The sequence below is a fragment of the Hipposideros armiger genome, unplaced genomic scaffold, assembly GCF_001890085.2.
Source record: "Hipposideros armiger isolate ML-2016 unplaced genomic scaffold, ASM189008v1 scaffold_426, whole genome shotgun sequence".
Classification (NCBI taxonomy): Eukaryota; Metazoa; Chordata; class Mammalia; order Chiroptera; family Hipposideridae; genus Hipposideros; species Hipposideros armiger.
The window spans coordinates 1375878-1390090 of record NW_017731776.1 but is presented as its reverse complement, the minus strand read 5'-3'; the positions used below and the strand labels follow the sequence as shown (position 1 = coordinate 1390090).

Sequence of the window (14213 nt, the reverse complement as noted above, 5' to 3'; positions counted from 1 at the left end):
TCATGAAAGGGATTTCCATGAAGTACTTTATTTGCTAGGTTGTGGAGAGCCACTGAAAGACATTAAATAGGGAAACCACATGGTCAAATTTGGATTTTAAAAGCTCTGAAGGTAGATGGTGGTCTTCACAAAGGGAGTATATATGTGTTTTGGAAGATTTGCAAAGTTTTCCACAAATATTTACCTCTATGTGGAACCCTGGCTGTACCTCTTGATCATAGTCCCCAAGCTTTCTTGACCTTATCTCTCTCTTTCTCTCTCTCAGTAAAACATTTATGAGAACTCAGCCCCTAATAATATATTAATTATTTAGAAATCACATATATATATATGTATTAGCTCAATACTAATAATAGTATGTATACTATAAAACATGCATAAAAATAGAAATTAAAAAGGATGAGATAGGGCCAGCCGAGTGGTGCATTGGTTAGGAGTTGGCTTGGGACACCAGCTCTGAGCAGCAGGGCCCCGGTTCGAATCCCACATGAGGGCCAGTGACACTGTGCCCTCTACAGCTAAGATGGTGAACAACAGCTCAACCTGGAGCTGGGCTGCTGCGAGTCGCCAGTGACGGCACAGGCTACAGTGGCTGGCCGGCAGCTGGCGTGAGCTTTCGTGAGCTGCCATGAACCGCCATAAGCGGCCATACAATGGCCAGCAAACAACTGCCTCACCCGAGAAGAGTGCAATGATAATACCAATGTGGGCCAGTGAAGCAACGTCCTTCACAACTAGACTGAAGAACAAAAGGACAGCAACTTGTCTGTTCCCCTTCCCCGATTCCCCAATGCTGTTCCCCTCCCTCAATTCCCCAATAAAATACATACATACATACATACATACATACATACATACATACATACATAAATAAGGATGAGATAATAGCAGAAGTTCCAATATCTTCTCCTCACAATGGCTCCATTGTGGACCCATCTTGGGGTAGATATGACTACTCTGGAAGAGCCTTAGGTAAAAATTAATCAGGTAAAGGAGTTACCTTTCAGTTTCCCCCACAGGAAAAGATGAAGCACTAGAAGGAGCTTTGACTCTAAAAAGATCTGGGGTTTTGAATCTTTGCCCTGCCCCACTCTGTGACTTTATGTCAAGTTACCTAAGTTCTCTTAGCCTGTTTTCTTGGCCATAAAAAAGTGTGATGGGTGTTATGTATGAAACAGCTAATCCGTATAATGAGCCTGGCATGGAAACCAACTATAATTAATAGGCATCATATTATTATTTTTTTTTCCTAAAACTCCTTACATTCCTTAATTCAGGAAGCCTTCGAGCATGCCTGCTTGAGAGCACAGGCCTAGCCCAGCCCAGGACTCCTTGGTTTTTCTGGACCCTGGGCCAGCTCACCCCTTAGGGCAGTCCTTACCCTGCTCACTCACTACTGGGCACTGAAATGGTGAAGCTCCAGAAAACGCACAAGTTCGCACCCACAGGGAAGAGCCTCCAAGCTCCAAAAGTTTCACATTCGAAGAGAGCACAGCCTAGGTCTAGGGAATTTCTTATAAGAAAAAACAGACGGGTCACATTTTAGAACTTTGGCTCTCTATACTCATGAAGTTAGGGATAAATCCTCTTAAAAGGTCACACTGATTTTAAATTTTTTGTTTTTATTTTAATTAAAATAATATGTTATCATCCTTTAAGAATCAAATAGAGAGACAGCTCTGGAGTCAGATACCAGCTCCATGACCTACTAGCCGTGTGACCTTGAGCAGTTATTTAACTTCTCTGCATCTCAGTTTCCTGATGTGTAAAATGGGGATGATAATAGCATGTATAGTAGAAAGTTGTTATGAGGATTAAACTGGTTCACATTTGTAAAGCACTTAGAACAATGCCTGATGCAAAGTAAGTATAAGTGCTTATTAAATTAACTAATTAATAGTTCTACAAAGCTTGTTGCAAAAATTGCACTCCCCTGGAACCCTTTTCCCATTCCCCAGCAACAACACTTTCCACTTTTTTTTTTTAAGACGTTATTGGGGAATTGGGGGAGGGAAACAGCGTTGGGGAATCGGGGAAGGGGAACAGACAAGTTGCTGTCCTTTGGTTCTTCAGTCTAGTTGTGGAGGACATCGCCTCACTGGCCCATGTTGGTATTGTGATCATTGCGCTCTTCCCGGGTGAGGCAGATCGGTCGCCGGCCTCTGGAAGGCCACTCACGCCAGCTTATGACAGCCCACTGCAGCTCCACTGCAGCCTATGCCGTCACCGGCAACTCACGGCAGCCCAGCTCCAGGTCAAGCTGTTGTTCAGCATCTTAGCTGTAGAGGGCGCAGCGTCACTGGCCCATGTGGGATTCCAACCGGCGGCCCTGCTGCTCAGAGCTGGCATCCCAAGCCAACTCTTAACCAACGCACCACTAGGCCAGTGCTCCACTTTCTTAACTGATTGTTCTGGTATTTGTTTTCCTCTTTATGTCTAAATCTCATGCTGCTCTGCTCCTTGATTTTTCAGTGTTAGGCTTTTTATCCATGGCGTTCTCACTAGGAAAGGTGAGGACTAGGCTCTTTCTCACATGCACACCTTCCCATCTCCCATCCTTCCTATGGGTTTCTGTTGTGATTTTGGTTGGACCACGAATCAGCGTTATCATATCATTAATACTATTGCCATGAGCCACGGAGTGTACTGTGGTTATTTTTCTTTTCTTGCAAAAGAAAAGTTCCAGGCTATCCCTGGAACTGAGTCTCTCTCTTTTTTAATCTGCCTGTTTTCTCACTTTTTTCCCCTTATGTATTTATTGCACTTGACCTCCAGTTTCTCCCTTGGTTGTCTAAATCTCCTCCCAGTACAATCACTTAACATAGTCTATCGATTGCACCTGTATTTCCCTCACCTGCTTCCCTCCTGATGGCTGACTTCTAGGCTATATATTGGGGAATCCCTTCTTTATTCTCTTGATCACACTGGTTTTAAAATCTGTTTCTGTTTGTGTCTTTATGGTTCATCCACAGAGAGGTCACCAAGAAGTCAACGTACAAAAAGAAAGTATTCTTCCTTAGCCTCTCGCCTTCCAGCTCACCTGAATGAATCCTTGTCCAAGAATTGGGAGAACTTTTGGGATGAAGCCTATGCATGTTGTTGAGTTTCATCTAAAACAAAAACTACAAAACAAACAAAATAATAGTAATAATACTGCAGCACATCTAATCATTTCCAGTCCATGGGACAAAGAGTGTTGAAGTTCACGTCTACCTGGGTCAAAGTCAGGATTTAAATTGAAGCTAATTCACTTCATTCACTCATGCATTTACTTACTAATTATTCCATTCACTTGTTTAATAATAACACCATGGAATATATAATATTATTATGTAACTTAGTAATAGTTATCATAGGTGACATCATTTATTGAGTACTTACTATGTGGTGAGTGCTCTATTAAGGCATTTTTTAACATTATTTTGGTTACGTTGGTGGCCCCCTGAAATGGTAGTTACCCCATTTTTCCTTGGAGGACACTGGGGCTTGGAGAGGTTGAGCAAACATTCACTGGCTGTCTATTCTATATCATGCCTGGACTAGTCCCTGTGCATACAGAGATGAATAAAAACATAGTCCCTGACCTTAAGGGGCTCACAGTCTGGAAGAGGGGGCAGAATGTAAAAACCAAAAAATGCATTAATGCTTTGCTAGAGATCTGTGTGAAATCCAAGAAAAAGCAAGCCGAGAGAGACTTCACTGAGACTCAGAGATACAGGGGCCAGTGTGCAAAAGGACCTGCAGCTGGGCTTAGAGTCTTAGCTGGCATCATTTTGGCTTCAGAGCACAAGGGAGTGACCTGTTCTGTGTTAGAACAGCCTACTTGGTGTAGCTGAGAGGGAAGACATCAAGCAGATGACTGTTTGCCTGAACCAAGAAGCAAATATTCTTGGGACCTCCAGTGTCTCCCACAGATATGCATCTTCACTTGAACCCTGAGTGTAACTCTAGGTGACTTCCTTGGAGACTATCACCCAGGTAAAGGGATGGAGGAAGGGTAATAGGGAAGGAGCTGAAGCTTTGGGCCCAGAAAATTCCTAGCTTTGAATCTCTGTTGTGCTTCGTAATAGGTGTATGACGTTAGGCCTAGTAGCTGCATGACTTGACCTTTCTGAACTTGTTTTCTTGAATGCAGAAAGGAATCCTTGCCTAGGAGGGTAGTGTTGTTGGGATGGTTAAATGACATAATTTACACAAATTTCCTGGTGTAACATGTTTCCCTTGGTAACTGCTACCAACTATTATTGTTGTTGTTGTTGTCATTGCTGTTAAAAAGTATACTCGGGGCCGGCCGAGTGGCGCGATGGTTAAGAACTCGCTTGGGATGCCAGAGGGCCCCGGTTCGGATCCCACATATGAGGGCCAGTGACACTGCCCTCCACAGCTAAGATGCTGAACAACAGCTCAACCTGGAGCTGGGTTGCCATGAGTCGCCGGCGACGGCGTAGGCTGCAGCCCCTGTGGTAGTGGGTTGCCATGGGCTACCATGTGTAGCCAGCAGCCAGCGTGAGCGGCCAGCAGCCGCAGTGAGTGGCTGTCCAGAAGCCGACGACTGATCTGCCTTACCAGGGAAGAGCACAATGACGGTGCCAACTTGGGCCAGTGAAGCAACATCCTCCACAACTAGATTGAAGAACAAAAATGACAGCAACTTGTCTGTTCCCCTTCCCCTAATTCCCCAGCACTGTTCCCATCCCCCCAATTCCCCAATAAAAATCTTTAAAAAAAAAAAAAGTATACTCTTCTCCTGAGACCAGGACATGCTGAGCACATGCCATGTATAAGGCACTGTATGGCTCAGATGACCAGAGCACTTTCTCTCACCTCCCCTTCACCACCCAGGCCACAGTCAGCTTTTTATTTGCAGTTCTTCTGAGGAGCCATGCTCTATGCTATTTCTGGACCTTTTGCCTGTTGCTGCTTTTGTACCTGGATATTCCTTCTCCCTCCTCCATGTTAACTCCCTACCTTGCTAATTCCGGCTTCTCCTTCTGGACCCCTTGTAGATGTCCTCTCCTCCAGAAAGCCTTCCCTGATACACCACCAGCAAAGTTGACACTTGTGCCCCTCCTGCGTGCTCCGACGGCCTTTCCTGCACCCTCATTATGATAGCGTTTACCACAGTGGATGTAAATGCCCACTTACCCATCTATGTCTACCACCTCCAGAAAGGAGGTGTCCTGATTTTTCTGGGCCCAGGGCAAACTGCATTGCTGTTTTTCAAGAAAGTCCTTTGCACAGCACTAGGGTCTAAGCTCAGCCCTGCATGGACCCTTTCCAGAAATTACCTAGGACTCATAACCATAGGTCTCTCAGGAAGTTTGAGATGAAAAGACCTGTCTCTGCTCTGTAAATATTAGAAGGGAAAATTATGAGAAGGAATCCTTTGCCCTTTATAAGGGGAGGGGCAGAGCATCAAAGAGAACTAACATTTAACAAGCATTTACTGTAAAGTGGGATAAAGCACATGAGTAATTGCATGATACTCCAATTCTGTCATTCCCAGTGTTGCTGGAAACCAGTATTCTCAACATGAAAGAAAGGAAATTTAGATGTTATACTAGAACAGATGAAGTGAAAATCCTATAGTTCTGATTTTGAAATGATTATGAATAGAGCATGTATGAGGAGGTGGGGGACTTAGTTTCTTCTCTCTTTCCTTAAAACTGGTCACTTTTTATCATCTTTTGATTTCTTCTAGCATAACCATGGCTGCCTGATAATATGCTTTTTATTATCTTAGAAGGTTAATTAGAATTGCATATTGCTCTTTAACCTTTCAGGTTAGCAACACTCTAAGAACTGTGACGTATGTCATTTGTCCTGTATCCTCCCTGGCTCCTAAACTTAGTCTGCCTTCAATAAATAGATTTTATTTTTCTCATATATGATAATGCCTTCCTGCTTGCTAATTATGAATGGGCTCTCTTGTAACATATATCTTTTTGCTTCAGAAAACTTTAGATATATTTTGTATTTACTAGTATTTACTAATTTCATGGTGGTTTTTTTTAATTTAAAATTATGGTGGATCCCGAAGACAATATTAGAGCCAGCCAATGAGCAGTCTTTGATTTAACACTGTAGCAGTTGTTTTAAGATCTCAGGAATCTACAAGGCATGACTGTGTTCATTAGAATAAAATGTAGCCCAAGTAATCCATTTTCTTGGTCTATTCCATCTCCTCACTTAATACCAAAATCAGGGGTTGGGACCCCACGGAAGGGGAGCCAATTGCTAAGATAGGTCACTACCACCTATATCTCTAAACAGCAAAGTAACCCATCATCTGTCTATAAATTAAGAGAGACTTAAAAGGCATCAATAAATTGCAATGTGTAGATATATATTTTTTTGGATCCCAGTTGAAACCAACTTAAAAAAAATATATGGCATTTATGAGACAATTGGACATTTGAGTGCTGCCTGGATATTAGACATTAAAATTCATATTTAGGTGTGATAATGGTAGTATGGTGATTTTTAAAAAAGAGTCCTTTTAGAGAAACATACTGAATAGCTACAGATGAAATTACATGACATGGAATTTACTTCAAAATAATATGAGAGGAAGGAAGTGGATGGACATATAAGTAAAACAAGATTGGCCATGTGTTGAAAATTGCTGAAGCTGGATAATGGGGGTATTATACTATTTTATTTTTGTATATATTTGAAATTGCCCATAATAAAAAAAATTAAAAGCATTTACTATGGAGTACACACTATGAATCCAATTTCTATACATTATTTTGTCTTGTCCCCTAGGCCTGTGAATGAGGTCCATTTTCCAACTGAGGCCATACTTGGTTGAAGCCGCCATTATCCCTGACTTGGACTTTCACAGTGTTCTCCTAGGTATTCTCCTTGCCCTCTCTCCTACCACCTTCAAACCATTCTCACACAGCAGCCCAAATACTGCAAGTGTATTAACTCAATTATCACAACAATTCGGTAGTACTAATATTACTCTTGGTTTTCAGATGAGGAAACTGAGACACAGAGAGGTTAAATAATTTCCCCAAGACTACACCAGCTAGTAAGACTGAATTGTACTATAAATCTGGCTGAGCTGTTGGTTAAATAAACTGTCATGGGTATGCCTCTCTGAGCAGCTATCCTGAAGTTGGGAGTTTCGGTATACTGGGGGTGCCAAAAAAATGTATACACGTGGACACTTCGGTCAGCGTCACTCAAGCAGTAGTTCGCTGTAATCAGAAGTGTCTGGACGCTGATGGGAACCACTTTGAGCACCACTTGTAATTGCTGAAGTCAAACGTGACTTGTATTCATCTTTTGTTATTGGTATATATTGAGTAGTATTACAATTTTAATACAGTTTTCCTTTCTTAAAATGTGTATACATTTTTTTGGCAACCTCTGTGTGTGTGTGTGTGTGTGTGTGTGTGTGTGTGTGTGTGTGTATATATATATATATGACTGTAATTGCCTATACTTATCTGTAACCCCCACTAGGGTTTGCATCTTGTTTGCTGTTGAATCCCTAGCACCTAACAACTAGCACAGTGTCTGACAAATAGTAGGAATTCAATAAACATCTTTTGAATGAATGAAATATGTTAAGGGGAGATGTACCCAGCGAAATTCTTTTTGTGTGTGTGATGACCCTTCATTCTTTAGTTCTCTACTAAAGCATGTCTCAAATTTGAGCTCTTGAAACTCCAAGAATATATATCCAACATATATCCACCAGTACCAGTTTGAGGAAACTCAAATGTACGCAGTGGAATCATATGCCTGTATTTGATTATAAGGTGGTTGTCCACAGAGGGGCAGTCAAGTGTAATGGTTTAAAATTTAGGTCTTCACTGTAATCCCACTGCCTGTTTTTTTAATTCTTAGAATATCATTAAAATGACACAAATTTTTAAAATTTTATAGAGAACTTGTGGACTTGCTGAAAATTTCGAGAAATTGCAAAAGCTAATTGACACAATTACTAATTGGTTACTAATTGACACAAAAGTTCTGGCTTGCCATGCTCTATATCGAGAAAAGGAAAATAGTATTTTGCCATGCAGGATTTTTAAAATGTAGTCATTTTTATAGGTCTTTTATGGCTTCTGAGTTTTGTGTCATACTTAAAAAGATTCTGAGATAATAAAAATAATTGTCTCATGTTTTCTTCTAGCACTTTTATTATTTTATTGTTCAGATTTAATTTCTTGATCCATCTGGAATTCATTTTGGTATAAGGTGTGAAGTATGGTTCTAATTTTATTTTTCTTCTAGATGGCTACCTAGTTGTCCTACCACCATTCAATGAATTCATCATTTCCCCACTGATTTGAAATTCCACCTTCATCATGTTCAGAATTTTTGTATGAATGAAAGACGTCTTTTTCCTGATTTGAGTGGAAAGGTCTTCAAGTGTAGTTTTTAACTACCCCAGGGTTTTTGTTTGCTTGTTTGTTTTAAGTTTAAAAAGTTGTACATAACCATCAATATCATATTCAAACAAGATTTTTATCCTCACTTCGTGAATTTATTACCAAGCTCATTTTAGTTTCTTTAAGTGTACTGCACACAATCTTCAAATATTATGAACATTTCTCTCTCCCAGCTGTCACTACACCAAGCTACATATGTTATATTTCCCTAAATCATCTTGCTGTGCTCTTTGCAGCTCTTCCGTACAATCGATGTCTCCATCTAACAAGTTGCTCAGAAATTGCTATAATTATTTTGGGTGAGTCCTCAAAGTGAAAGCCTATTAGCACTCTCCAGTTCATCCCCAAAATGGGCATTAATTTCCAAGCTATAGCTGTTATTTGTTGGCTCTTTAAACAATCCACCGGGGGTTGGAGGTGTGGGGGGGTGTCCTCCAAAATGCCAACTGCTATTGTGGGAATTTTTTTTTTTTTGCTATTTATTGCAGCAAAAAGTGATTCAGACACTGAAGAAAAAGGGTCACCCTGTACTAGGTCTTGAACCCAAAAAACTGTTTGCACAGATATTCACCCAAGATACATTACAGCCTCCACCTCAACAGATGCTCTTTCAAATGTTTCATGCCTCTCCTCAACAGTCTCCATTTAAGGGGAGGAAGATGACGCTGCCAGATATAGCTCTGCTGGCACGAAGGCTGGCCTGAAATTTCTATTTAAAAGCTGGACCAAAATATGTTTGGCTTCTGTTGTCTATTTAAAATTTCAAGTTTAAGACGAAGAAAATAATTACTCTCCATCCTGAATGGGCCTTGGGCGCCTCACTCACAGACTGGAGAGTGGCAAACGGTCAAGAAAGCCTTAGAGAAGAGAAATTAGGAACGTTGAGGTATTAGTGAAGCCAGGTAGGAAAGCCAGGTAGGAAAAACTGTTCGTGAAAAGGCCCTGAAGAGGGGGAAAGACCTCCATATTCCACCTTCTAACCCGAGGGTCCTCATGTAGGTAAGCCTTCTGCACATCACCTGCTGCCACTCGGCCATCTCCGCTCTGCAGGCCTCTCTGCCTCGAGGTCTTTCACCTCATGTCCCCTTCCCACGGGCCTCTCTTCATCTCAGAACACCCCCCACCTTAGGGCCTTCTTTCTCACAGCCTCCTGTCTTCACCTCGCGCCCACCCCAGTACATGCACCCCCTGATTTCGACACGTCTCCTTAGTGCCCCCTCAGAGGACTCCCTCATCTCAAGGGACGCCCCAGGCTCCGCTTCCATCAAAGTTCCTCTCCTCAGCACGCTTTCTCCACCTCAGCGACCCTCCCTCACCCCAGCGCGCTGCCCGCAGAGCTTTCGCCGCAATTCCTAGCTCCCTCTTCCCTGGGACCCGGCCCCGCTCTCGGCCCCGCCCAAGGCCCCGCCCACAACCACCTCTGCTCCTCCCTCTCCCTCCGCCCCGCCCACCGTAGGCCCGCCCCCTCGGTCCTCGACGTGTGCGCGTCCTGCGCGCGCCTAACCGCTCGGGTTGGCCCCAAACCTCCTGGTCCGCGACGCGCGGGCGGGCGGTCTCCGCGTTCTGGTTCTGAGTTGGAATCCCTGAGGCCTGGAAAGCCTGGGCGGGGGGCGGAAAGGATTCACCTTGAAAACCTCAGGGAGACTGTGGATGCGAGCGGGGTTTGTGGAAGAAAGGGAAGCGTGTGAAGACTCTGAGGGGAAACGCCACGGTTCCCTTCTTTGGTAATGGCTGGTGGTCGTGGCTGGGCCCTGGGCCACTTAGTGGCGTCATGCGTCCCTCCCTCAACCCCGGGGAGGGAATCTCATTGATCTCGAGGGATGTCCAGCGTCCTAATTTTAAATCAAGTCGGACCTGTCTTGAAGAGGCCCCCTTGGCCTCCTTATGAGGGAATCAGGTGTTAGGAAAACGTCCGGCCGAGGACGCGGGGCCAGGCCTCCTGCTGAGGGAGGCCAAGGGGGTGACCTGGACCGCCCTCCCCTAGGTGGGGCACAGCTTCCGGCGCCTGTAAACCGAGGTGTCCGGGACCCCTCCAACTGTTCCGTCCGTCAGTTGCTACTCCAGAACGATAGAGAACAATCCTTTTGTTTTATCAAGGGGAGTAGAAATTGTTTTTCTATAACGAGGACAGTCAGTGTGGAATTTTGTGTAATCATATATATAATTAACTGAGGGACAGCATTCCGGAAGATCACATTAACCGTTTCCTTGTTTGCCTGGGTTAATTTGCTGTTTAGAGGTATAGCAATTTGTTCCCCTTCTGTTGGGCCTCAACCCCTGATTTTGGCATTAAGTGAGGAGATGGACTAGACCGAGAAAATGGATTACTTGGGCCACATTTTATTCTAATGAACACAGCCATGCCTTGTAGATTCCTGAGATCTTAAAACAACCGCTACAGTGTTAAAGACTGCTCATTGGCTGGCTCTAATATTGTCTTCGGGATCCACCATCATTTTAAATTAAAAACAAACAAACATGAAATTAGTAAATACAAAATGCATCTAATATTTCGTGAAGCAAAATGATATGTTACAAAAGAGCCCGTTCATAACTAGCAAGCAGGAAGGCATTCATCATATATGAGAAAAATAAAATCTATTTATTGAGGGTAGACTAAGTTTAGGAGCCAGGGAGGATACAGGACGAATGACATAAGGTCAAATTTCTTAGAGTGTAGCTAACCCGAAAGGTTAAATAGCAATACGCAATTCTAAATAACCTTCCAAGATAATAAAAAAGATAATTACCAGACAGCCATGGTTAACTGTGCTATCGGAAATCAAAAGATGATAAAAAGTGAGCAGTTTTAAGGAACGAGAGAAGAAACTAAGTCCCTCGCCCCCACGTACATACACCCCCAAAAGAAATAATGCCACATGCCCAGCAGAAAGAAGATAGGCCAGCCCAGTCGTTCCAAACTAAGTGTTTCTCTAATTGTCCTGGTCGTCGGTGACTTTGAAATGAAATCAAGGTCGCTGGGCAGAGGATTTTGTACTATATGATCTGACTGCTTCTTAAATAATATTTCTTATTTTCCCAGAATTGATTATTTTTCTGCTGCTCGCCTTTCAATATGAAGGAAGATCAAGTTGTGATGGAAGAACCAGGACTCCAAGATGAAGAGGTATTGCAAGAATATTGGAAGATATGTAGACATTCAGTCATTCCACAAAAATGAAGTTACTTCTTTGTTAGGTACTATTTTTAGAAACTGAGAGTAGAAATAAAACATAGTTCTAGAGAGAGGCAATATTACAACTTGTTTGGCAAGGAGTGCTAAGATTAGGTACTTAGCAACTGGCATGAAAGTATTTTAATAATTTAACAACTGGTGTGGCCATATTGGTACCTATGCATACTGGTACTAAATGGCAGAGGAACGGGGGCAAGGTCTGGTGGGGAAGAAGGTTGAGAAAACGTATTTAAAAATAGATTAAATGCTGTTGCACCCCTTTGGGTTAAGGTCTTCAAAATTTGAAGAGGCCATGACAAAAGCATTGAACTTCCCAGCCCTTACAATGTTGGCTCTTCTTCTAAGTATGTAACAATGTGTTTGTAAAAGCATTATTGACCTTATCTGTCTAGAAAAGTGGAATTTGAGTCATTTGGAATGGCCATAATATTGAATTAACTCTTTAAAAGATATAAAACAGTTGAATATGAAGAATCGAAACTCCATTTTTTTTCTGTTCCATCGCCTTTAGGAATCTTTGTTTCAAGACATTGACCTATTACAAAAACATGGAATTGTAAGTATTTTTTCAATGTTGTGTGAAATTGTCCAGTTCAGGATTTCTTGGCCTTGACCCTATTGACATTTGGGACTGGGCAATTCTCTGTTGTGGGGGGCTGTCCTGTGTACTGTAGAGTGTTTAACAGCATCCCTGGCTTCTGACTACTCACCATATGTGGGTAGTGCCCTTCTAGTTGTGACAACCGAAAATTTTTCCAGACATTGTCAAGTGTCCCCACAGAGCAAAATTGCCCCTGGTTGAGAAACACTCGTTCAACTAGAGGTATTCAGAGCTCTCTACGTCAGCTGTCTTCATCAACAGAAAATTCAGATTTGTTGGAATTTTTGGAGTGATCAGAGCAAATGATGTTTACAGAAATCCAGACTTTGAATAACAAACTAGATGAATTTGAACAGCAATCAGTTGATAGTAAAACTTCTCTGACATTATCTTTTGAAGCCTCACATTTAATCTCTTCCAGCTGGATTTAGAAAATAAGAGCCAGAGAAAATCCTGGTCCTTTGGTGATGTAGTTTCTTTGCATTCTCCAAGGGTAGAGGAAAAAAAAAATCTTTAAAAATTTTGAAAGAACATATTGGTAATGAAGTTCTGTAGAAGGAAGGAGCTGAACTGAGGGGGTGAATGTGTGATAAATTTGCTAGCTTTTCTACCAACAGACTTTTTTAAAAATTCCTTGTTACATTGCCGTGGTCTTACTAACATTCTTGGGAAATCAGGGCACAGCCAGAACATTTGGCAGCGTGCTGGGTATGTTCTACTCAGATATTTCCAGAACATTTGGCTACATGGTGGGTGGGTTCCACCTGGCTACTTGTATAAAATTGGCATCATGGTGGAAGGACATGGACACAAAAGCGCATGACATACTATGGGAGTTTTTCAGACTGGTATTTCATCAGTCTGCTCCATTCTTTTATTTACAGAATGTGGCTGACATTAAGAAACTGAAGTCAGTAGGAATCTGTACCATCAAAGGGATACAAATGACAACAAGAAGAGCCCTATGCAATGTCAAAGGGCTCTCAGAAGCAAAAGTGGACAAGATTAAAGAGGCAGCCAACAAACTTATTGTAAGCAAAATTCATTCTTTGTTGTTTCAGCTTAGAAGGGCCCTGTCTCTGTAGTCTTTCTCATTATGAACACTAGAAACTATTATGGAAACTCTGAGTTCCCGTAGATCCACCGTGTATTATTCTCCCCATGTTAACTTTTTATCCCTTTAGTTTCAAAGCAACAGCAATTAATTTCTGAAAGATTGAGACAGGGGTTAAGAGACCTGGAACACTCTGAAGATAACTATTTTTACCAAACTTTTCTTTTCATCTCCCTTTATATTACTTTTTCTTTCTTTCTTTTTCTCTGCCTTTCTTTCTCCTCTTCATTTTTGTTTTTACCTTATTTTTGTTTTGTCTCCTCAAATATTATATCTATGGCTGCTACAAAGTGGTTAGCACCAGAAAAGTTGCTCTCTCTCTCTCCTGGTGTATATAGGCCAATTGATAAGAGAGTATTGGGTTAGAAAAAGACGTGACAGTGGTTGGGTCTGCATGTGTGCGGTTGAGATATGTATGAACCTAACCATTATGCTGTATGTCTGAAACTAAATATTGAATGTCAACTGTAACTGAAATAAACAAACAAACAAATAAACAACCACCTAGGTAAGGTGGCTCAAGAGCCTGTGTTAACCACGATTTTGTGCTGCCTTAAAAAAACAAATGAACTGTAGTTCATGTCAAATGATGACCCTGATTGATAATCAAGTATTATTTTTCAGCAGCATTTGAAATTAAAACCATCATCTTATATCCTTTTTGAAATTTTCTTTTTGTCTTTCTGTAGGAACCAGGATTCTTGACTGCCTTTGAGTATAGTGAGAAGAGGAAGATGGTTTTCCATATTACCACTGGAAGCCAGGAATTTGAGTGTGTATCTCATGTATTTTATAACCACTAAGCACCATCGTTGAAATACTATATTTATTTTCTTCTATCTGGCTGTTGTTTCTACTATAAGTAGAAGTAATAGCGTCTTCTTTTTTTTT

At 41.8% G+C, this 14213-nt stretch overlaps 2 protein-coding genes across 6 annotated transcripts in view; both read left to right on the top strand.

Annotated features, from left to right (window-relative positions):
* The window catches only part of FAM227A (family with sequence similarity 227 member A), a 51105-nt gene extending 48041 nt beyond the window's left edge, over positions 1–3064 (top strand). Inside the window, exon 16 of the mRNA XM_019664663.1 lies at positions 2973–3064. Within this exon, the coding sequence (XP_019520208.1) occupies positions 2973–3048 (76 nt within the window). The 3' untranslated portion in view covers positions 3049–3064. The remainder of the gene's footprint in view (positions 1–2972) is intronic.
* The window catches only part of DMC1 (DNA meiotic recombinase 1), a 39895-nt gene that overhangs the window by 833 nt on the left and 24849 nt on the right, over positions 1–14213 (top strand). For 2 of the 5 annotated variants that reach the window (XM_019664661.1, XM_019664657.1), the window contains exons 1-5: positions 9879–10135; positions 11455–11538; positions 12119–12163; positions 13093–13239; positions 14012–14094. In XM_019664661.1, coding sequence (XP_019520206.1) covers positions 11488–11538; positions 12119–12163; positions 13093–13239; positions 14012–14094 — 326 coding nt within the window. In that variant the 5' untranslated portion in view covers positions 9879–10135; positions 11455–11487. The other 3 variants (XM_019664659.1, XM_019664658.1, XM_019664660.1) reach the window with 3 other exon arrangements.